A 21,784-nucleotide genomic window follows, 5' to 3' on the forward strand; every position below is an offset into this window, starting at 1 on the left:
TGTTGTTGTTGTTACCACCATGCAGGGGAAGCTGATGCTGCTGATGATGATTAAGGGTGCTGAGGCATGTGGAAAGGAGAGAGTTGACTGTCTCCTTCCCGTCTGCAATCCCCCTTGAAAATTGCCCCCTAGATGGCAATTAAGCTGAGAAAAAACATACTTCCATTGGCATCAGTGGATTCTCAAAGCTGTGGAATAGATCTACGGCTTGGGGAAATAGGCTTGGGGTGAGGGCCGCATGGCCCGGGCCTAGCAACGCCCCGATTCACACCATTCGAATCGCGTGGGTTTCCCCCTTACACGCAGGTGCTCCCTTGACCCGTTCTCATACGCGGAGCGACCCAACAGAACAGCCCCCCAGCCTCGCGCCCTCCAGACGTCGAACTACACCTCCCATCGCGCCCAAGCAGCGGCTGGGGGCACCGGCTTGCAGCCAAGCGACTGGGCGCTGCCGGCTGTCTCCTCCTGCCGCCAGCGGAGGCGGCGGCGGCTCCGGCACCAGGTCTGGCGCCGCAGCAGCCCCCGCGGGCCGGGCCGCCCCGGGCCTGCCTGGCCCTCGCTCCCGGGGCTGCCTCGGCCGCCGCTGCCCGTCCAGAGGCGCGCGCCCTCCACGCTGCAGGCAGCTGCCCCCGGCCCGGGGCGGCTGGCGCGGTGCCACGAAGGGCGGCGGCGGCGGCAGAGGAGAGGGGCCGCTCGGCGCGCCGTCCCTCGGGCCCGTCTCCCGGGGAGCCGCGCTGACCCGGAGGAAGCGCTGCGGAAACGCGCGACTGCGGCGCCGGAGGGTCGCCCGCGCCCACGCCACAGGGGGCGGCGTCGTTCCGGGGGGCTCCCCCGCTGGCCCCGGAAGGCTGCGAAGGGCGACTGCTTGCTCTCCTCGCTCTGCCTCCACCCCCAGCGCTTCTCCGCCCGGATTCGCCGCCCCGCTCCCGTCTCGAGCGCCGGCAGCGTTCGCTCCTTTGGCCTCCCCGCCTCGGGCGCTCTGCTGCCGGGCAGGACCGCCCTCGCCCTCCTCCCTGCCCAGAACCTACATTCCGGCTCTCGTCTCCGGGTGGACGCGTCTGGCGACCTGACTGGCTCCGGGTCGGGCGGGGTCTCTCGGTTGCCAAGTCTCCGCCCCGCCCGCCCAGATCGGAGCCTGCCACAAGCCCAGGTAGCCGCTGGGGTGCGGGGGCCGAAGGGACCCAGGCATCCGGCTGACGATGAGGAGGCAGGAGGAGCGTCCGAGCCACTCTCGGGGGCCTCCTGGGTGGAAGGGCGTCTGGCAGGCAGCGCTGCTCGCAGGTGAGAGGGATTGAGACCTACCAGGAGATGGGGCAAGGAGGTGGGAGCTTTTTTCCCAAATTGGATGACGACGACGTTGATGTTGAAATGGGGCTTTGGTCCCAGTAGTGGTGACCAAATGGCCTATAATAATAACGATTTCGAACTGCAGTGTTGGACCCTTGGGACTCCCTCTCTCTGCGGGTAAAATCCAACCTAAGTCCCACTTAGAGTAGACCTGTTGAAATGAATGAGACTTGAGTTAGTCATGGCTAACTCAAGTCTCATTAATTTCAACAGGTCTGCTCTAACCTGGACTTATGCTAGATTTTACCTTGTGGGTGTGTGTCTAAAAGATGCTCCTGACACTACATATCCCAGAGCACACTCTGGCACTCCATGTTAACTACTCCAGAATGACTAATATCCCCACACTCACATTCTCAGTCACTGATTTGGGTAGAAATCTCTGGTTCTCTGATGTAAAAGGCATTGCAAGATTGGAACTAGGAGCTCCACATTCCACAAGTCTTTATAACAGCAGGGAGGCTACTGAGTATATTGTGAAGGGGTAACTCATCTGTGTTTACATATACAGAGTGCTAAGCACACCAGGTGGATCAATCTGAGCAGGGCAGGGGCTTAAGGAGCGACCGTGGGCATGTTCAGACAGGAAAAAGCCCTACCACTCCCAGCTCGCCTAGCTACCTGTTTAGAGGCATATTATGTACACTGTGTACTGTGTACTCTGGACTAGGTAAAGGTGTCCCCAACCAGTCGTGTCCGACTCTAGGGTGCGGAGCTCATCCCCGTTTCTAAGCCGAAGAGCCAGCGCTGTCCGAAGACACTTCCGTGGTCATGTGGCCAGCATGACTGAACATCGAGGTGCACGGAATGCTGTTACCTTTCCCGCCAAGGCGATACCTATTTATCTACTTGCAATTTCTTGCTTTCGAACTGCTAGGTTGGCAGGAGCTGGGACTGAAGACGGGAGCTCACTCTGTCACACAGCACTCGGGTCTCGACCTGCTGTCTTTCCAGTCTGCAGTTCAGCGTCTTAACCACTAAGCCACCGCAGTCCCTTTACTCTGGACTAGAGGCCAGAGCAATTAAATCCCCAGTGCTAAAGGATCACCAAGACCTGGAGGAAAGGGCGATGCTGGCTCAGCCCCATTAGCACAGCCTTCCTGGCGCACTCCAGATGTTTTGGACTAAAACTCCCAGCATTTCTGGACCATTGGCCTTGCTGGCTGGTAGCTGAGGTCCAAAGCATCTGGAGGGCCTCAGGTTGACAGAGGCTGTGTTAGCCTGTGGTCAGGCAGAGGCGGCAAGGGGCCTGCTGAGAGCCATCGGCCCTTTCACCCTGGGGTTCCGCAGTGAAAAGGTACCAAGGCAATGGGGGTGGGCGGCTAGACTCTTCCTGCTCTGCCAAAGAGACTTTCCCCCTTTTTCTCAGGGTTCCTTCTTAATCTTTCTCCACCCCTGTGTCTTCTGCAGCCTCAAGCATTAGGGGACATGTTCCTTTCCTTTCCAGCATTTTCCCCCACTTTCCAGCCACACAAGACTCCCAGACCAGCTTACAGAGATGAATAATAAGACTCACAGCGAAGGCCTTATACAGGGACAATTAACATATATTATTTTAGTTTCTTAATTGTTAACAATAATAATACACATATATGAATTTTATATAAATAACCATTCATATATCACACAACAATCAAACAAATACAGCCCTCCCAAAGTTCTATCTTCCAGACTGGGTCCACAGTGTGTGTGTGTGTGTGTGTGTGTGTGTGTGTGTATGTGTTTTCATTCTCCCTGAAGCTATTTTCTCTCTTTCTGCTGGCCAAAAAGAGAAAATAGTCTCTTCTCATTTCAAAGCTCCACAGCAGTCTTCTCAAAGTGGATCAAAGTCCAGTAACACAGGAACAAACTTTACAGACAGCCCTTTATATAATATCAAAGAACATAGACAAAGAAGTCGTAGAGTTTGGGGAAATCATGGCTCTTTAAAAAGTTTAAAGGAAACCTTACTACTAACCTGTCTCAAGGGTTGAGGGCCTTACAGAGAGGGGAAAACAAGCTTCTTCCAAACTGCTTTGAGGTAACGGCCCATAATGGTAGCAACTCCTCATCTCACTCTCTAACTGAGCATGTGCAGGAAGATCCCCCTCAGAATTCTTTAAAAGAAATATACCAGTGGGTTACACTACGTCACCCAGTTCCCTCACAGCTTTCATCTCAAATCTGAGCTTGCCTTTTTCCTCCCTAGTTGTGTCTCGATGATTTCAGCATGAGTCATAGCCACGGTCTCAATTACACAGCTGCCCCCTGCCATGCTCGCTGCATTCCCTTGGGCACTCCCTTGATCTTGTCTTCCGCAAATCCAGCTTTGTCGCTGGGCTGGGCCTCCTTCATGGAATTACTTTTTTCTGACCATCACCTTATCACCTTCAGACAACACTGCAAGTCCCTCTTGCTTCTTCTATGATTTGCAGTTCGGTGATTCGGTGGCTTTCTTGGAAGCATTGTCCCCTCTTCTCCCTTTGCTTTTGCCTAATTCATAGGATCAACCTACCTATTAATAGCAATGATCAATCTACACGCTCTTTAGCTTGATGAGGTCCGGGCTTTATTGATATAGTAAGAGGCATACAATTACTTCTAGAGCAGCCATCTGGGTGTGGGGGGAGCAGGGGGAAATACCCCTGCAGCACAATCCTGTGCATGTTTACTTGAAAACAACTCTCATCACGTCCATTGAGGCATATGCATAGTCTCTTTGGAGGAGTGAAAGACCTATTTTGTACTTTGTTGTTGTTGTTGCTGTTCAGTCGTTCAGTCGTGTCTGACTCTTCGTGACCCCATGGACCATAGCACGCCAGGCCTTCCTGTCCTCTGCTCTCTCCCGGAGCATGCTCAAGTCCAAGGCCCTCTTTGAATTGTCATCATGAGTGTTGTTACATCTGTTGTTATTACCTAGAATAAGTCCATGGTGCAAAGTGAAGATTCTTCTGTTTCACCCCACATGCCAGGCTCCATCTTGAGTCCTTCCATCCTGCTGACTGAAGGCCAGGACATCATCACCAGTAAAATTCCAGTCATATTGGAACCCTCAAACCCAATAGAAGGAAAGAGCATCACTTTAACACCAGGAGTCATCCCGGAATCCTTTGCACGATGCAGCTGGTACCAAGGAATGAGAGCTGAGTCAGTGAAACTGATCTTGGCCCATGATGAAAACACTTCCTTCTATGTTACTGGAGATGCCAACACTGGGAGGAAGACTATGGGACCAGACTGCTCCCTTCACATTGAGAGTTCAGTGCAAGGGGACTCTGGAATGTATACAGTGACAATGGATGGAAATGCGGTACTCCTTGCAATAGGGCATGTGAACATAGAGGTCTCAGGTATGCATGAACTTGTTCTCCAGCCTTTCTGACCCCTTTATGCTCCCTGAGCTGTCTCCACCAATGAGGTAAAGGATGCTGAGTGTTTCCCCTGATTATCTAGTTCAGTGACCCTCACCCCAAATCCAATCCCCCTGCCTCAGGTTTGAGAAGGGTCTAGTTCCTCAGATACTGTATACTGTATACAGATAAGTTCCCCTTGTTGCAATTTGTGCTCCAGGGTATATATCCTGATTGGTTCAAGACCCTCTTGGCCATCATTCTCTCAACCAGATTCTTTCCCAAGCTTTGCATTTCTGGCATAGAGGGTTACCTTGGTACTCGGATGAATCTGGCCTGTGGCAAGCCTAGATTGTAGGGGTCTGTGGCTCCACCCATCCGTACCTGTAGAGGCAGCAGGAATACCATGCCCAAGTCTGGAGGCTGTGAGGACCCGCCAAGGATGACCTCTTTCTATTTTGTGTGCAGGAATACTGCCCAGGCCGTTGCTGCAACCTGTAGAATCCGTGGTGGTGGAGGACACAGAAATCACCTTAAAGTGCATGACCTCCGACAGCTCTTATGTCACTGTCTCCTGGTTCAAAGGCGGCAATCCTGTCCCCCAGAAGGCTATACTTTCTGAGTGGAACCGAACCCTCACTCTAACTGCCATCACCAAAGATGATGCCGGGACCTACACGTGTGAGGCCCAGAACCCTGCTAGCAGTGCCATGAGCAACCCCAGTGAGCTAGTTGTGACACGTGAGTAATCCCAGCCTAATTTATCTGGTGACACCCCTGCCCTCCTGCCCCTGCTCCATGTGTGTGTATGGCCAGGAAAGTGTTAGTGACTACTTATGGGCATGATCCCCTATTTCTGAGAGGAGAGGTGCTGCAGCTCAAATCTGCCTGGAGGCTGCAAACCCCCTACTCCCTAAGGCAGGGCTGGGGCACTCCCTTTTTATGGCCTACAACCAGTGGGGGCTGCTGGCTCTGATTTCAGCGGGGCTGTGAGTCCAGTCTGAGTTTTAGTCAGAACCTGCTCGAACTCTAAAGGAGCTATCCAAAGCACTGGACCAATCCCCAAAATGGGTTTAGCACCTTGGATAGCTCCTTTAGAGTTCTGACTGGTTCAGACTGAAACCCAGAGAGGATTCATTGCCCCACTGACATTGGAGCCACCAGCCTACACTGCCCATCTGGCCTACCCAACATGGCCAATGGAGAGGGATCCTGGGAGTTGTAGGCCAAAACATCTGGAAGGCCACGAGTTGCTCTAAGCCTTGATATGTGGAGGAAGCTTTTCATGCAACTGCATAGCTCAGCGTTTCACAGCAATCATGCACGTTTCCAGGAAAAACACCACACTGACAGCATGGGGATCTGTTTCAAATATGGAGGCATGCATCAGTGCGTGTGTGTGTGCATGCACAGCCAATCCAGCATGGTATAAAACATAGTCATTCATATAACACAATCAGGCCTCTTTTTCACAAAGACAGAAAATTTACACCATTTGTAGACAAATACATACTAATTATTTTCAGATGCTGTGGTATGTGGTATTGCACATGTATCAAAGAAGATTATACAACCCCAGTTCATAAAATCATTAAAAACACACACCAAGATAGCACTGAACACTCATACAACTTTAAATTGTAGATGTATTTTATTTGCACAAACTTTGGAAATAATGTGCCTGTGTTAGTCGCATGTAATACTGCCCAGGTTCATAGAAATGAAGTAGACTTTTGGACAAGTTCTTAAAAAGGGATATTAGTCCGTAGTTTTGTCCCTGTTATCAATCCAGACGCAGCATTTTGCACAAGCTGCAGCTGCTGAACCATCTTCAAAGGCAGCATCACTGCACTGCAGCAGTGCAGCTATGCACAAAGGATGTGGCTTCCCTTTCCTATCTCCACCCCTCAAACTGCATGCTACTATTGCTCCTCTCTAGATTTGTCCAAGGGAACAGAATTAGACCAAACAGCAACCATAGCGCTGCAACTGCAGGACCGTTTGACTCTAGGGTGCAATGCAAACTCCATTCTATTGCCCGTTTCTGTCTTTGTCCCTTTTACATCAAGGCTGTATATGCTTAATAAATATAATTCCCTGCATTTACCCAAGCTATCAAGTTATTTTTGAAAATGGATCACAAACCAGTTTGAAGTCAGTCCTTAATGACAGCAATATGAAGTACCTAAATATGTGTTTTCCTCTTCCAGAGTTTTCTCTTTTGAGTCGCTCTACCTGGAACCTAGGGTACGTGCCTGGGATCGCTTTGGGGACCATAGGTCTGATCATTGTATTGGCTGGAATTGGGTGCTCTCTTTTCTGCTGTCTCCGTAAGTAAGACTTTGGAATCTGGGAGTCCCAGACCTCTGGTTACTGTTCCCAGCTCTAGGGCAGGAGGATTAGCAATGAATAACCAGAACAGGAAGCAAATGGGAAACCATGGCTCCTGGTTAAGGAAGGGTGACATGTCTGCAATCTTTTTTTATTATTATCATTGTTGTCGTCTTCTTTTCTTTTCTTGCATTGATTTTTGTGATCTTTGGAGAAATTTCTTAAGTTAGAGGGTGGGCTTTTTTTTACAAGAAACCCATTTGATGGCTGTAGGTGGACACATGCTGCAAAAGGACTGGGTCGGTGTGGTGTACGTTACAGATACTTCAACACGGTGTAAAGGGGTTGTGATTTTAATTCATAACCAGCTTTCTACTTCAGTTCAATGGGTGATCCTTCACACTGAGGTGTGCTTTTTGATCCTGGTTGGGAAGTATATGGATAAAGTAATTGCTATGGTCAATGTATATGGGCCCAATATTGATTCTCTGGTTATGTTTTGTGATTGTTTTGCTAAACTGGTTGATATCGCTTGTGAACATTTGCTTGTGGGTGGGGACTTTAACAAGGCTTTAGATCCCCTGTTGGATAGGAGTACACCTCCTCCCAAGACCCAATCTGCGGTGAGACCGGCACTCCAGGCTCACATGATGGAATATGCTTTAATTGATGCTTGGAGAATTTTACATCCTGCTGACAGAAAGTATACTTTTATTTCACCAGTTCACCAAAATTGCTTTAGATTAGATTATTTTTTGGTCTCTATATCTTTGTATGTCAAATAAAAGACTGCAAGACTGGCACATTGGTAGTGTCAGATTATGCCTCAGTATGTTTGGAACTGCAATTTTCTGACACCCCTTGAGCCTCCAGCCTTTAGCGCCTGAACGTTTCTGTTCTTAATGATGAGAAGTTTAGAACTCAGGTGTTAGCTGAATTTACAGAGTATTTTAATCAGGGCTGTGCATGGACCCCCTGATCTGATTTCGGGGCTTCCGAGGCAGGCCTGATTTGGCTCGGGCCGATTTGGGGGGAGCCCTGACTTGCTTTGGCCTATGAAGCCGAAGAGGGATTCGGACATCCGAATCCAGCTTTGCACCCACCCCCAGACACACCATGCAGCCCCAAGCTCCTTACCTGGGACCTTGTTTCATGGTGGGGCACCGCCACTGCGGGATCCACCACCAGGGGAGCCACTGTCAGGGGAGCCACCACTGCCCCTGCCACCAGGGAGAGCTGCTGCTGGGGGAAGCCACCTCCAGCACTGCCAGGGAGAGCTGGCACTGCTGTGGGGAGCTGCCGCCGCCACTGCCACCAGTACAGCCAGGGGAGCCATTGCCAGTACTGCCAGGGGAGCTGCTGCTGCTGCCAGCTCCTAGGCCCTCTGGGCGCACGCTGGCTGCCGTCTTCTTGTTCTGGAGGGCGGGAGCCATTTTTAAAATGGCAGCTCCCTGTCTTTCTGGAAATCCTTAAGAAGGATGCAGACAAGCTGGAGAGGGTTTAGACAGGGGCAACAAAGATGATCAGGGGACCGGGAACAAAGCCCTATGAAGAGAGACTGAAAGAACTGGGCATGTTTAGCATTGAGAAGAGAAGGCTGAGGGGAGACAGGATAGCGCTCTTCGAGGACTTGGGAGGCTGTCGCAGAGAGGAAGGCCAGGATCTCTTCTCGATCATCCCAGAATTCAGGACACGGAATAATGGGCTCAAGTTACAGGAAGCCAGATTCCAGCTGAACATCAGGAGAAACTTCCTGACTGTTAGAGCAATACGACAATGGAACCAATTACCTAGGGAGGTGGTGGGCTCCCCCACACTGGAGGCATTCAAGACGAGGCTGGACAGCCATCTGTCAGGGATGCTCTGACTTGGATTCCTGCACTGAGCAGGGGGTTCGACTCGATGGCCTTGTAGGCCCAACCGTACTATTCTATGATTCTATGATTCTACAACTCAGTTTGCCATTTCCCCTACTGCACAACTTTATCAAGAGCTGCAGAATGCTAAGCATGAGTTGAATGATATTCTTTCACAGCAGGTGGAATTTGCTCTGACTTGTTTATGACAGGTATATGGGGAAAATGGTGAATGTCCTAGTAAGATCCTTGCACATCGTCTTAAACAGCATCTACATCAAAATGTCATTTCAGCTATTAAAGATGAGAGTCACAAGGTATATACTTCTCCTATAGATATAAACCCACAATTTTTAAAGTGTTATTTTGATCTTTACAGCACCGGAAGCAAGGTATCAGAGCAAGATATGGAAGCTTTTTTCCCCTCATAATGATCTTCCATGCTTAGACTCTTCACAATGAAAGCTTCTTTTGGCTTCTTTGCATTTGGAGGACATTATGAATGCAATTATGAATACAAACACTGGGTAATCACCCAGTCCAGATGGATTCCCAACTGAGTGGTAGAAAACACTTTCCAGCTTTTTAACTCTAAAGCTGTGCTGCCTCTATAAGCAGATTTTTGAGGCGGGATCCCTTTCTTCATTGTTAAATGATGCTTATATTACCATGATTCTGAAGCCTGACAAGGATCATACCTATTGTGCTAACTATCAACCTATACCATTATTACACAGATATCAAAATATGAACAGCAATTTTGGCCGATAGATTGCAACAAGTGATTGCTGCATTGGTTAGACCAGACTGGGTGAGATTTATTAAAAATAGACAGGGGGCAGATAATCTTAGCTTAGTTGTTGATCTAGTCACTTTAAACCCTGAAAGAACTGACCAGGCAGCCACCATTTCCTTGGATGCAGAAAAAGGCCATTGACAAAACTCACTGGACATGTATTTTACTACATTGACTAATTTCAGTTTTCCTGTACAATATACTCAGCTCCAAGAGCGAGAGTAAAGACTAATGGTTTATTTTTGGAGTGTGTGTGTGTTTTTTAACTTGGGCAAGGCACCAGACAATGTTGTCCACTTTCTCCATTGATATTCAACATATGCCTGGAACACCTGGCTATTAGACAAAACAGTAGTATTCATGGATGTGTGCATTCTGGCTTAGAATTTAAAATTAGCCTTTATGCTGATGATCTTTTGCTGTTTATTTCGAAACTCCAGTCATCAGTTCCAGCTTTTATTAAATTGATTGATACTTTCAGTGATTTGTCCGGTTATTCAATTAATTGGTCATAATTAGAAATAATACCGATTGGAGAAAGGGTATACTCTAGTATATTAGCCAATTGGCAATTACAATGATGCCCAGAGTTTATTACTTAGTTGGGAAAAATTATCCCTAGAGATATATCTCAAATGATTAGGTTAAATTTAAATAAGTTGATCAATGATATTTCATGGGATATAGATTGATGGGCATCTTTATAGTTGAGTTTATGCGGGAAAGTTAATACACTTAAGATGAATACTATACCTTGAATTGTTTATGTTATATGTGGGATACCTTTACTTATACCTGTCAAATAATTCCAAAAATGTAATGCTTTCTTTTGTAAATTCTTTTGGGGTTCCTTTCCACCAAGAATATTTTTTAAAACAAAACATTGTTATTCAATACATTGTATTCCTTTCGGCGCCAGGTGAAGACCTTTTTATTTTCCCAGGCATTTTAGCATTTTAGCTTTCTAAATTTTTATCTTTGCTGTTTTAAATCTGTATTTTAAACTCCTGCACTGCTGCTAGGTTTTATTGTGGTTGTATTGTTATATTGTGGTTTTAATGTTCTGTATATTTTAAATTGTTTTATTGTGTGTTGCTTGGATTTTATTTTTGTGAACCGCCCAGAGAGCTTCGGCTATTGGGCGGTATAGAAATGAAATGAATAAATAAATAAATAAATAAATAAATAAATGGATGGATGGATGGATGGATGGATGGATGCAACTTCCAGTTAAAGAAGGTGAGTTTGGCTTTCCGGATTTTGCTGCATATCATCGGACTTATTTGCTGACCTGTACTATATTTTGGTCTTTTCCACTCAGATTTGATTTTCCACCTTGGTCAGTTTTGAAATCTTCCTGTCTAGAGCCTCTTTCCAAATGGATGACATTAGGTTCTCAGCATATTAAGATGGATAGAGCTCCAATGAGCAGTCAGGGTTGAGTTCCTTTAGGATGGACTGATTTGACCTCCTTGCAGTCCAGGGGACTCGTAACAGTCTTCTCCAGCACCACAGTTCGAAAGCATCAATTCTTCGGCGCTCAGCCTTCTTATAGTCCAGCTCTCACAGCCATACATTACTACTGGGAAAACCATAGCTTTGATTAGACAGACCTTTGTCAGCAAGGTGATGTCTCTGCTTCTTACTATGCTGTCTAGCTTTGTCATAGCTTTCCTCCCAAGGAGCAAGCATCTTTTAATTTCATGGCTACAGTCACCATCTGCGGTGATCTTGGAGCCCAAGAAAATAACATCTGTCACTGCTTCCATTTCTTCCCCATCTCTATGCCAGGAAGTGATGGGGCCAGATGCCATGATCTTCGTTTTTTTTAATGTTGAGTTTCAAACCAGCTTTTGCACTCTCCTCTTTTACCCTCAACAAGAAGCTCTTTAGATCCTCTTCGCTTTCTGCCATTAGGGTGGTATCGTCTGCGTATCTGAGGTTGTTGATAATTCTCCCAGCAATCTTAATTCCGACCTGTGATTCATCCAACTCGGCGTTTCTCATGTTGTGCTCTGCATATAAGTTAAATAAGCAGGACGACAATATGCAGCCTTGTCATACTCCTTTCCCAATTTGGAACCAATCGATTGTTCCATGTCCGGTTCTTACTGTTGCTTCTTGACCCTCGTACAGGTTACTCAGGAGACAGGTAAGGTGTTCTGGTACTCCCATATCTTTCAGAATTTGCCAGAGTTTGTTGTGATCCACACAATCAAAGGCATTAGCGTAGTCAGTGAAGCAGAGATAGATGTTTTTCCAGAATTCTCCATGATCCAGTGAATGATGGCAATTTGATCTCTAGTTCCTCTGCCTCTTCGAAACCCAGCTTGTATTTCCGGTAGTTCTCGGTTCACATACTGCTGAAGCCTAGCTTGTAGGATTTTGAGCATCACCTTGCTGGCATGTGAAATGAGCGCAATTGTACGGTAGTTTGAACACTCTTTGGCGTTGCCCTTCTTTGGAATTGGAATGTAAACTGACCTTTTCCAGTCTTGTGGCCACTGTTGAGTGTTCCAAATTTGTTGGCATATTGAGTGCAGCACTTTAGTAGCATCATCTTTTAGGATTTTAAATAGCTCAGCTGGAATACTGTCATCTCTGCTAGCTTTGTTGTTAGTAATGCTTCCTAAGGCCCATTTGACTTCACTCTCGAGGATGTCCAGCTCAAGTTCAGTGACCACACTATCATGGCTATCAGGGACATTCAGATCTTTCCTGTATAGTTCTTCTGTGTATTCTTTCCACCTCTTCTTAATCTCATCTGCTTCTGTTAGGTCCCTGCCTTCTTTGTCCTTTATCATGCCCGTCTTTGCACAAAACATTCCCTTGAGAACTCCGATTTTCTTGAAGAGATCTCTAGTCTTTCCCATTCTGTTGTTTTCCTTGATTTCTTTGCATTGTTCATTTAAGAAGGCCTTCTTGTCTCTCCTTGCTATTCTCTGGAACTCTGCATTCAGTTGGATATATCTTCCCCTTTCTCACTTGCTTTTCACTTCCCTTCTTTCCTCAGCTACTTGGAAAGCTTCATCAGACAGCCACTTGGCTTTCTTGCATTTCTTTTTCTTTGGGATGGATTGAGTTGCTGCCTCCTGAACAATGTTATGGACCTCCGTCCATAGTTCCTCAGGCACTCTGTCTATCAGGTCTAATCCCTGAAATCTATTCCTCACCTCCACTGTATATTCATAAGGGATATGATTTAGGTCATACCTGAATGGTTTAGTGGTTTTCCCTACGTTCTTCAATTTAAGCCGAAATTTTGCAACAAGAAGCTCATGATCTGAGCCACAGTCAGCTCCAGGTCTTGTTTTTACTGACTGTATAGAGCTTCTCCATCTTTGGCTGCAAAGTACATAATCAATCTGATTTCGATATTGACCATGTGGTGATGTCCATGTGTAGAATCGCCTCTTGTGCTGTTGGAAAAGCGTGTTTGCTATGATCAGCGTGTTCTCTTGGCAAAACTCTATTAGCTTTTGTCCTGCTTCATTTTGTACATCAAGGCCATGCTTGCCTGTTATCCCGGTGATTTCTTGACTTCCTACTTTAGCATTCCAATCCCCTATGATGAAGAGGACATCTTTTTTTGGTGTCAGTTCTAGAAGGTGTTGTAGGTCTTCATAGAACCGATCAACCTCAGCTTCTTCGGCCTCAGTGGTTGGGGCATGGACTTGAATTACTGTGGTGTTGAATGGTTTGCCTTGGATTCGTACTGAGATCATTCTGTCATTTTTGAGATTGTACCCCAGTACTGCTTTTCCCACCCTTTTGTTGACTATGAGTGCTACTCCATTTCTTCTAAGGGATTCTTGCCCATCGTAGTAGATATGATGGTCACCTGAATTAAATTTGCCCATGCTTGTCCATATTAGTTCACTGATTCCCAAGATGTCGATGTTCAATCTTGCCATCTCATGTTTGACCACCTGCAGCTTACCTTGATTCATTGATCTTACATTCCAGGTTCCTAAACAATATTGTTCTTTGCAGCATCAGATTTTCTTTTACCACCAGACACATCCACGGCTGAGTGTCCTTTCGGCTTTGGCCCAGCTGCTTCACTCTTTCTGGCGCTACTTGGAAATACCCTCTGCTCTTCCCCAGTAGCATATCGGACACCTTCCGACCTGAGGGGCTCATCTTCCGGCGTCATCTCTTTTAGCCTTGTGATACGTTCCATGGGGTTTTCTTGGCAAGAATACTGGAGTGGGTTGCCATTTCCTTCTCCAGTGGACCACATTTTGTCAGAACTCTCCGCCATGACCTGTCCATCTTGGTTGGCCCTGCACGGCATAGCTTATGGCTTCACTGAGTTACTCAAGCCCCTTCGCCACAACAAGGCAGTGATCCATGAAGGGGATCTTCCTTTTAGCATTTACAAAAAGCTTTGTCTCCACTTCTTTTCTTTCCATTTTAAATGGTGTCAATTTTTTAGTAAACAATGACATCAATGACAAACAATAGAACCCATTACAAACAAGAAATGTAATAAACCAATACATTCATTGCAAGTAATTTGTTCAACATGTAGGGGAGATATTAGGGGAATAGTTCATTGGCGGGGGCAGGGGTGTTCCGTATTAGGGGAATAGTTCATTGGCGGGGGCAGGGGTGTTCCGTATTAGGGGAATAGTTCATTGGCGGGGGCAGGGGTGTTCCGTATTAGGGGAATAGTTCATTGGCGGGGGCAGGGGTGTTCCGTATTAGGGGAATAGTTCATTGGCGGGGGCAGGGGTGTTCCGTATTAGGGGAATAGTTCATTGGTGGGGGCAGGGGTGTTCCGTATTAGGGGAATAGTTCATTGGCGGGGGCAGGGGTGTTCCGTATTAGGGGAATAGTTCATTGGCGGGGGCAGGGGTGTTCCGTATTAGGGGAATAGTTCATTGGCGGGGGCAGGGGTGTTCCGTATTAGTGACACAACAGCCCATCAGTGCTCCTTCCTGAGAACAGTCTGATGGCAATGATGCTAAGTCATGAAGTAGCATTCTCAGGGGCGGTGTGTGTGTGTGTGTGTGTGTTGCTTTATTTTAGGATGACTGCCTAATGCAGCAGCAAAGCTTTTCTGTAACTGTTAAGGAAGGCTGATGGCTTGTATCTCTGGCTTGTACCTATGGCTTGTATCTATGATGGTAAGCAACCACCACCATGGAAAATAATAAGAAATTTCTCCACCCAAAGCTGCCAAAAATCCCCCCCCCTTTTCACAGCAGATGAATTGCCCCATGAAAAGGGGAAATTTCAGTCCAGCTCTGCTATATTTAGACTGTAAGCCTTTGACAGGCACTTCTGTCTGTGCAAAAACCGCTGTACCCTTCCCGTGCTGTGATGAACATACATATAGTGGAGAGGTGAATGTTAAGATTTGACTCCCAGCTGCCTCTCTCCCTCAGGTGCGCGTAGTCTGAGGAGCATGACATCTGCCCCAGTCATAATCGCATCTCCGCCTCAACCTCCTCCCTATGGGAATATTCCCCCTTCCGGACAAGTGAGGCCTTGGGTGAGTTTTGCAAGGCGGTTCTACTGCCTCCTGTATTTAACCTGGTATTGATTTTCAGCATCAGCATTGAGCTAGGTGTTCAAAGAGCACATAGCTAAGTAATGGGTTGCCTTCCCCAGAGAAGTATGGTCTAGGTTAGATGGGGGAATCAGTGGGCAAAGGAGAGAGTTATGGGTTAACCGCTGAGCAGTGAAATGGACCCATTGAAAACAATGGGACTTATTAGGATTAACAAGTCTCACTGGGTTCAATAGGTCTATCCTAACTATGACTACATCTGGATCTAACCCAGTATTCAGAGTCACTGTGAGAGGAAATTTGAACTAATCTTACTTAGCTGAGTGAGTAAATTGTAGGCTGTGCATGGACCCCCCAATCCACCTTGGAGGCTGCTTCTGGGCTTCCGAGGTGGGCCCAATTCACTTCGGGCTGATTCAGGGCCCCCTCCTGACCCACTGAAGCAGGATTCGGACACCCAAATCCCACTTCCCGTGCCCCCTGGATGCCCCGACACACCACCCAGCCCCCAACTCCTTACCTGGGCCCTCTGGACACAAGCCGCCAGCCATCTTGTTGTTCCGGGGTAGGGGGAGCTGCCTCCGTGACTGCCACCACTGCCACCAGGGGAGCCACTGCAATCTGCAGGATCCATTTCCGGAAATGCAGGGTGTCCCCATTCTAAAATTGGCTCCCCCCGGAACAATGAGGTGGCTGCTGGTATGTGTCCAGAGGGCCCAGGTAAGGAGCTGGGGGCTGGGTGGTGGCGGAGGCATGGCTGGACTGGGCTTCTGGATCATGCTGAGGCACTTCGGAGCAACCCGACCTGCTTCATGCCACTTCATGCCCCCTCTGCCTCACCCCAGAGGCGGCCCGAAGCGGCCCACTTCGACTTGGAGCTCGGGCTTCTGGCCGAGGCAGTGCACAGCCCAAGTAAACTAATGAGCTGAGAAACTGATGTGCAGATACTTTGCACAACACGGGGTAGTCGCTGGCTAGAATGAGGAGAATTCTCTAAAGTGCTGATAGGACATTCAAGGATGAGGTAATGGGATGAAGGGTGAGGGCAGGTGAGATTTGAAACTTCTGCTGTCAAGTAACAGACACCAATCCACACACACACACACCAGTCAACAGGCTACTTGAAATCTGAGTGCTTCAGGGCCTTAGGAAAATAGAGCGAATCAGGTTAGGTAAGTTGTCCAAACTTTTAAAATGCAGCCAGTGTTGGTCCTTTCTGTCACAAGCGTATCAGCAGAGGTTTCAGCTTTCAGTGCTAATTTAGCACTGATGCCTTTCTGAGCTCAAGAAGTCAATGATTGCTGCTGGTGGTGGTACTACTAAGTTAATCACCAGTGGATGATCTTCTTCTTTTTGAACCCAGGTCATTCCTGAGAACTCCCCTGGCAATATATATGAGGTAAGTGGAAGCCCTTTATCCTTCTCTCATAAGGTGTATCTGACCCAGAGGGAGCCGAGCCAAGAATGGGACTGAAGGCCGGGCTGTGTGTACCTCAGGGTGGCCAGATGCCAAGAAGGGCTGGGCTCCTGAATCTTAGGCCAGATCTACACCTCATGTCAGATCAACACAATCCCATCACGGTGACGCTATATCCCCCTTGCACATGTATACCTCGTAGCACACAACATGACATCTGTGGCAGTACTTTGAACAATATGGAATAAAAAGCGGGAAGTAAGGCTCGAAAAGCGGTATACGAATACGGAATGTGGCCCAACAGTCACCAGCGCACTTCTATACTGATAAAAAGCACTAGTGCAGTTCTGGCCTTTGAGAGCTGAGCAGAGGGTATGGGGGGATTTCAGCAGATGTACATTTTCTGCCCACCAGGGTCATCTCTACACCAGCCTAAAATCCCGCATTTAAAACATGGCTTTCTGCTTCCATTTTAAATGCAAGATCACGACGACTCCCTTCCCCCCCTCCCCGCTTGCTTTCCCCCCACCCCCTTCCCCTTCCTTCTCCCCGTATCAGAGTCTTCCATTATCTTTCATTGATCTCACTCCTCTTCTTGCTGCTTTTCCTCTTTTCACGGAAGAAACTGAAGTGGAACACAACAGGGTAGCTTGATAGCTCATTATCTGCGATCTATTTAAAAACGGAACAAAGGGCATTGAGTGCAGGAGACGCCTTGAATGATCACAGCGTCATCTAAAGAGCCCGCAAACTTCCATGAAGGAGCAATCTCAATCACAGGATAAAGGCTCCATATGAAGAAAGCCCAGGTCAACCTGCACTGTACCTGCTGAACCCTCTTCACCCCTCCCCCCCCACACACACACAGTGCTCAGCTCTAACAAGGTACAGGAGCTCCACCCTTTTTTATATCTGGTCACCCAGGTGTACCTGATGCTATGCAGAACCCTACATTTCATGCAAAGCAGACTCAGATCTTTCAATCAGTACACATGTTGCAGATTTCTAACATTTTCATGTATTTGTTTCTCCTTCAAAAATGTATACTGCTTCCCTGAATACTCAGTGGCTTTAATCATATTCCCATGGTGCCCAGGAGCACAAACCAAACCAAAAATGAATCTGACTTTGGGCTCCTTCTCACTGAGCTTTTATCCTGTAATTGAGATTGCTCCTTCACAGAAGTTTGGGGGCTCTTTTCATGACGCTGTCAACCTCCAAGGTGCCTCCTGCACGAAATGCCCTTTGTTCCATTTTTAAATAGATCGCAGATAATGAGCTATCAGATTACCCCCGTTGTGTTCCGCTTCAGTTTCCTCAGTGAAAAGAGGAAAAGCGGCAAGAGGAGTGAAATTAGTGAAAGATAATGGAAGACTCAGATATGGGGAGAAGGAAGGGGAAGGGGGGGGAAAGGAAGCACGTGAAAAGGGGAGTCGTGATCCTGCATTTTAAACGGAAGCCAAAAGCCCCGTTTTAAATGCAGAATTTTAGGCTGGGGTAGAGATGCCCTTTGTTGTTTCCACCTGACATATCTCCACTTTCTCTTCAGACCCTGCCACAAAGAAGGGAACCAGTTACCAAGAGGTGAAGTGATAACAGACCAACCCACCAACAGCACCCTCCCCTCCTGAGTCCTCTCCTTGGCCTGCAAGCCACTGACTCACTCTTCCCTTTCCAACGAGATGTGTTTCTTTCAGCCTCAGTTGAGTGATCTGTAGGGACCAGCATGGCCTCCCTCAATGCTCCAGGCCATACCCTGCTGTCCCTTTGAGACCTATCCTTCCGGAAATTCTAGTAGTGGAGGCTGGTGGCTCCAATGTTAGTGGGGCAGTGAATCCACTCTGGGTTTCAGTCATAACTCTAAAGGAGTTATCCAAGGTATGAAACACTTTGGATAGCTCCTTTAGAGTTCTGACTGGTTCTGACTGAAACCTGAAGAATAAGAACATAAGAATATAAAAATCCAGCCCTGCTGGATCAGACCAAGGGTCCATCTAGTCCAGCTTCAGTTCATACAGCCACCAATCAGCTGTCAACCAGAAACCCGCAAGCAGGACATGAGTGCAACGGCACCCTCCTGCCCATGTTCCCCAGAAACTGGTGTGCATAGGCATACTGCCTCTGATACTGGAATTAGCACATAGCCATCAGGACTAGTAGCCGTTGAAAGCCTTCTCCAGGAATTTGTCTAACCCCATTTTAAAGCCATCCAAATTGGTGGCCATCGCTATGTCTTGTGGAAATGAATTCTATAGTTTAACTATTCACTGCCCCACTGACATTGGAACCACCAGCCTCCACTGAATCCTAGCTCCTGTTCTGAAGAAGAGAGCCTTCCTCAATACCCAAAACATCCTGGAGCATGATGGCGAAGACTTGTAGATACTTAAAAAGATGCATGAACTTGTGATTAGACTAATCCCATGAAATTGTGATTAGCTCAGCCAACAGACTGATGGCGGAGTCCATAGAGAAGCCTTACATTTTGTGACAAGAAGGGAAGGAATTGTTGGGGTCAGATTCTCTTTTCATTTTTTTAAGGCATGCCCATACTTTACAAAGGATGGTCCTCTATTTGAAGGGCTCTCCAGTTTAAAGATCAAGAACCCCAAGACTGCAAATGTTATGATTTATGCATAAATCTGTCTAATCTCTTATCTTCATTCCTGGTGGCACAATTTGTCTTTTGGCAATGTGTAAGCGGCCACCCAACCTGCAATGCTTTTAAACAATGAACTGCTGCAATTAAAAACAAAAACAGCCCCTGACACCTCCCAATTTATAAAGGATGGAGTAGCAGCTGATGGGAAACCCTTCTACCTGAGATTCTGGTTGGCCTCTGTCAGTCAGAGTAGATGATTCTGAGCTGGATGGACAAAGTAGGCTGACCTGGTGTAAGGCAAATGCTCAGTTCGGGTCAATTTCTGTGGGGTAGAACTCAATTTCAAGTACGCCCCCAGATTGTGTCAAATTAAACGAGCAACTGGAAGCCAAGCATCTTCTCGTAATGCTGGTGTGTGTGTGTTTGTGCACCTGCAGTCTTGCAATCTCAGCACAAAGCTAGTACAGCTGCACTTCATTTTAGATGCAATGCCCAGAAACTACCATGTTAGAGATTGGAAGTTGCAGCTAAGAGAATAGAAGGATGCCTACAGAAGAGGCTTGCAACGGAGCTTGTAATTTCATGAACAGGCACCAGAGGGCAACATAGTGCTGGACATAAAGTTTTCTGACAACAAGGTGTCTGAGGTTTTCCCCCTTCCTTCCTTCCTTCCTTCCTTCCTTCCTTCCTTCCTTCCCTTTCTTTCTTTCTTTCTTTCTTTCTTTCTAGTTTTTCCACTAAAAAACACCCCACCCTCCCCATTGCTTCAACCTGTGCCTGGATGCACCACATTCCTGGGACGGAATGTGTAGCATAGTTTGAAGCTGATTTCTTATGAGGGAAATAGATGGCTCCCCTCATTGTGGCCATTTCATTACTTAATGAAGGTAAAATATAAGCAATGAAGCTATCAGTTTATAATTACCTGCAAGCACCTAAAAGTACTGGACAGTATACAAAGGCTAAAGAGAACAAGGTGATAGCTGCAGGCTTTACTAGCATGTCTGTCCATCCATTGACCCATGCATTTAAGCCAGGGTCCTGACCTAGAACCAGGATCTAGCCTTTGGGGCTGGAGATTCCCCTGAGCATGTGCAGAATGAATTTCCTACAATACTGAATGACTGCAACGAATGAATGAATGAATAAATAAATACTAGCCAACCACATACCAGGGATGATGTGAGGGGTTCAAGCAGGGTGTGATTTGGTCCCTGATGACTTTCTTTTTATTCATCTGCCTTTTTTGAGACACGTCCTTATCTGCTTGTCTGTCTGGATATCTCCCCATCCATGCATCCATCTATCTGTTCATCCATAACCAAAAGCTTCTCTCACAATCTTGTCTTTTTATCCATCTTTCTAACATCTGCCTGTCTTACATGTCCTTCATAGGGGATGGAGGAGGATATCATCTCCTGTCCTGCCTTTTCACTTGGCATACCTCTGATTTCAGGCAGGCAAATCAATGGTCACATCCTGCTCTTCATGTTTTCAAACAGGGTCTGTTCACTGAAGGCTCACCAACAGCAGCCCCACACATGCACATGCACACGCACACCAGTGTTCTCTGGAAATATCTGCTGCATGATCATATCCATACTGTTTTCATATCCATACTGTTTAGCCAGGGCCAATAGGGGTGGGTTCCATGTGCCTTTGCCTGATATGTTAGGATTGAGAGACGCTGGATCCACAGATCTCTCTGTGCCCCAAGTTGTTTCCTTATCCCACATAATTTCCCATTTTGGGCCCGAGGCAGAAAATCCTGCAAGCACCTCTCACCTTCCCAGCAAGTGAAAACACAATAACAATTAATGAAGTAAATAATTAATTATGTTGCTGCTTATTCATGACATCCAAATCAGTTGTTTGAGGTGGCTGCTTCAGGCTCTAAGGGGTGTGTGTGTGTGTGTGTGTGTGTGTGTGTGTTTAAAGGACCCTGTCTCCTAAGGATACCCCCATTTGTAAAAAAAAAAAAGGGGGGTATATGGACAGGGGAGAGGAGGGCATTTGATTTCAGAAAAAAACCCTCAAGCAGAAAAATTGAAGGGGGCAGCAGGAAGGGGAGTACATGGGGGCAAAAACCCAGCTAGTCCAGGGGGGTCAGATGCAATGGAGATCATCAGGGCTCCTGTACCTCTATTTCAGCAAGTGCCATTTTTCTCCAGTTACATGAAAAGCAACATGTTTCAAAATACCTTTCTGTACAGTAGACTCCTGTCCAGGAAAGCTTATTATGCCACCATACAGTTGTGAGTCCCAAGGCATTATAGGTTTTGAACACCAAACAGCAAGGAGTAGGGATGGTGGAGAATTCCGCCATGGATCTCAGTGAGGCCAAATACCAGTGCATTCGGCCCCCTGAAATCCGTGGCGGAACGAAGCCCCCCCGCCCCACCACCCCGCGAAAGGCGCATGAAACGGAGCACCTACCTGGTGCCGTTTGTGCTGCTTTGCGAATGGCGTCTGCGTCTGCGGCTGCCATTTGCTTCATGATTTTTCCCGTGATAGGCTACATAAGTATTTACGTAGCCTATCACAGGGAAAAAAGGGAATGCAAATGGCGGCCACTACAGCGGCCGCCT

At 47.2% G+C, this 21,784-nt stretch overlaps 1 protein-coding gene across 2 annotated transcripts; it reads left to right on the forward strand.

Moving 5' to 3' along the window:
* The first annotated feature begins 1,125 nt into the window (after nt 1-1,125).
* Nucleotides 1,126-21,020, forward strand: LOC146337647 (cell adhesion molecule CEACAM21-like). Of its 2 annotated transcripts, none has more exons than XM_084815047.1 (8): nt 1,126-1,281; nt 4,299-4,676; nt 5,145-5,417; nt 6,887-7,006; nt 15,053-15,159; nt 16,541-16,576; nt 18,144-18,335; nt 18,889-21,020. In XM_084815047.1, exons 1-7 carry the CDS (start codon nt 1,200-1,202, stop codon nt 18,180-18,182), a joined length of 1,035 nt encoding a protein of 344 aa, XP_084671173.1. In that variant the 5' UTR covers nt 1,126-1,199; the 3' UTR covers nt 18,183-18,335; nt 18,889-21,020. The 2 variants fall into 2 exon arrangements, with proteins under 2 accessions (XP_084671173.1, XP_084671171.1); XM_084815045.1 differs by having other exon boundaries at nt 18,144-18,290; nt 18,889-19,600.
* Nucleotides 21,021-21,784: the final 764 nt, after the last annotated feature.

Source organism: Heloderma suspectum, chromosome 10, assembly GCF_057233095.1.
Source record: "Heloderma suspectum isolate Gila_16-S chromosome 10, 16-S_ref, whole genome shotgun sequence".
Taxonomy (NCBI): domain Eukaryota; kingdom Metazoa; phylum Chordata; class Lepidosauria; order Squamata; family Helodermatidae; genus Heloderma; species Heloderma suspectum.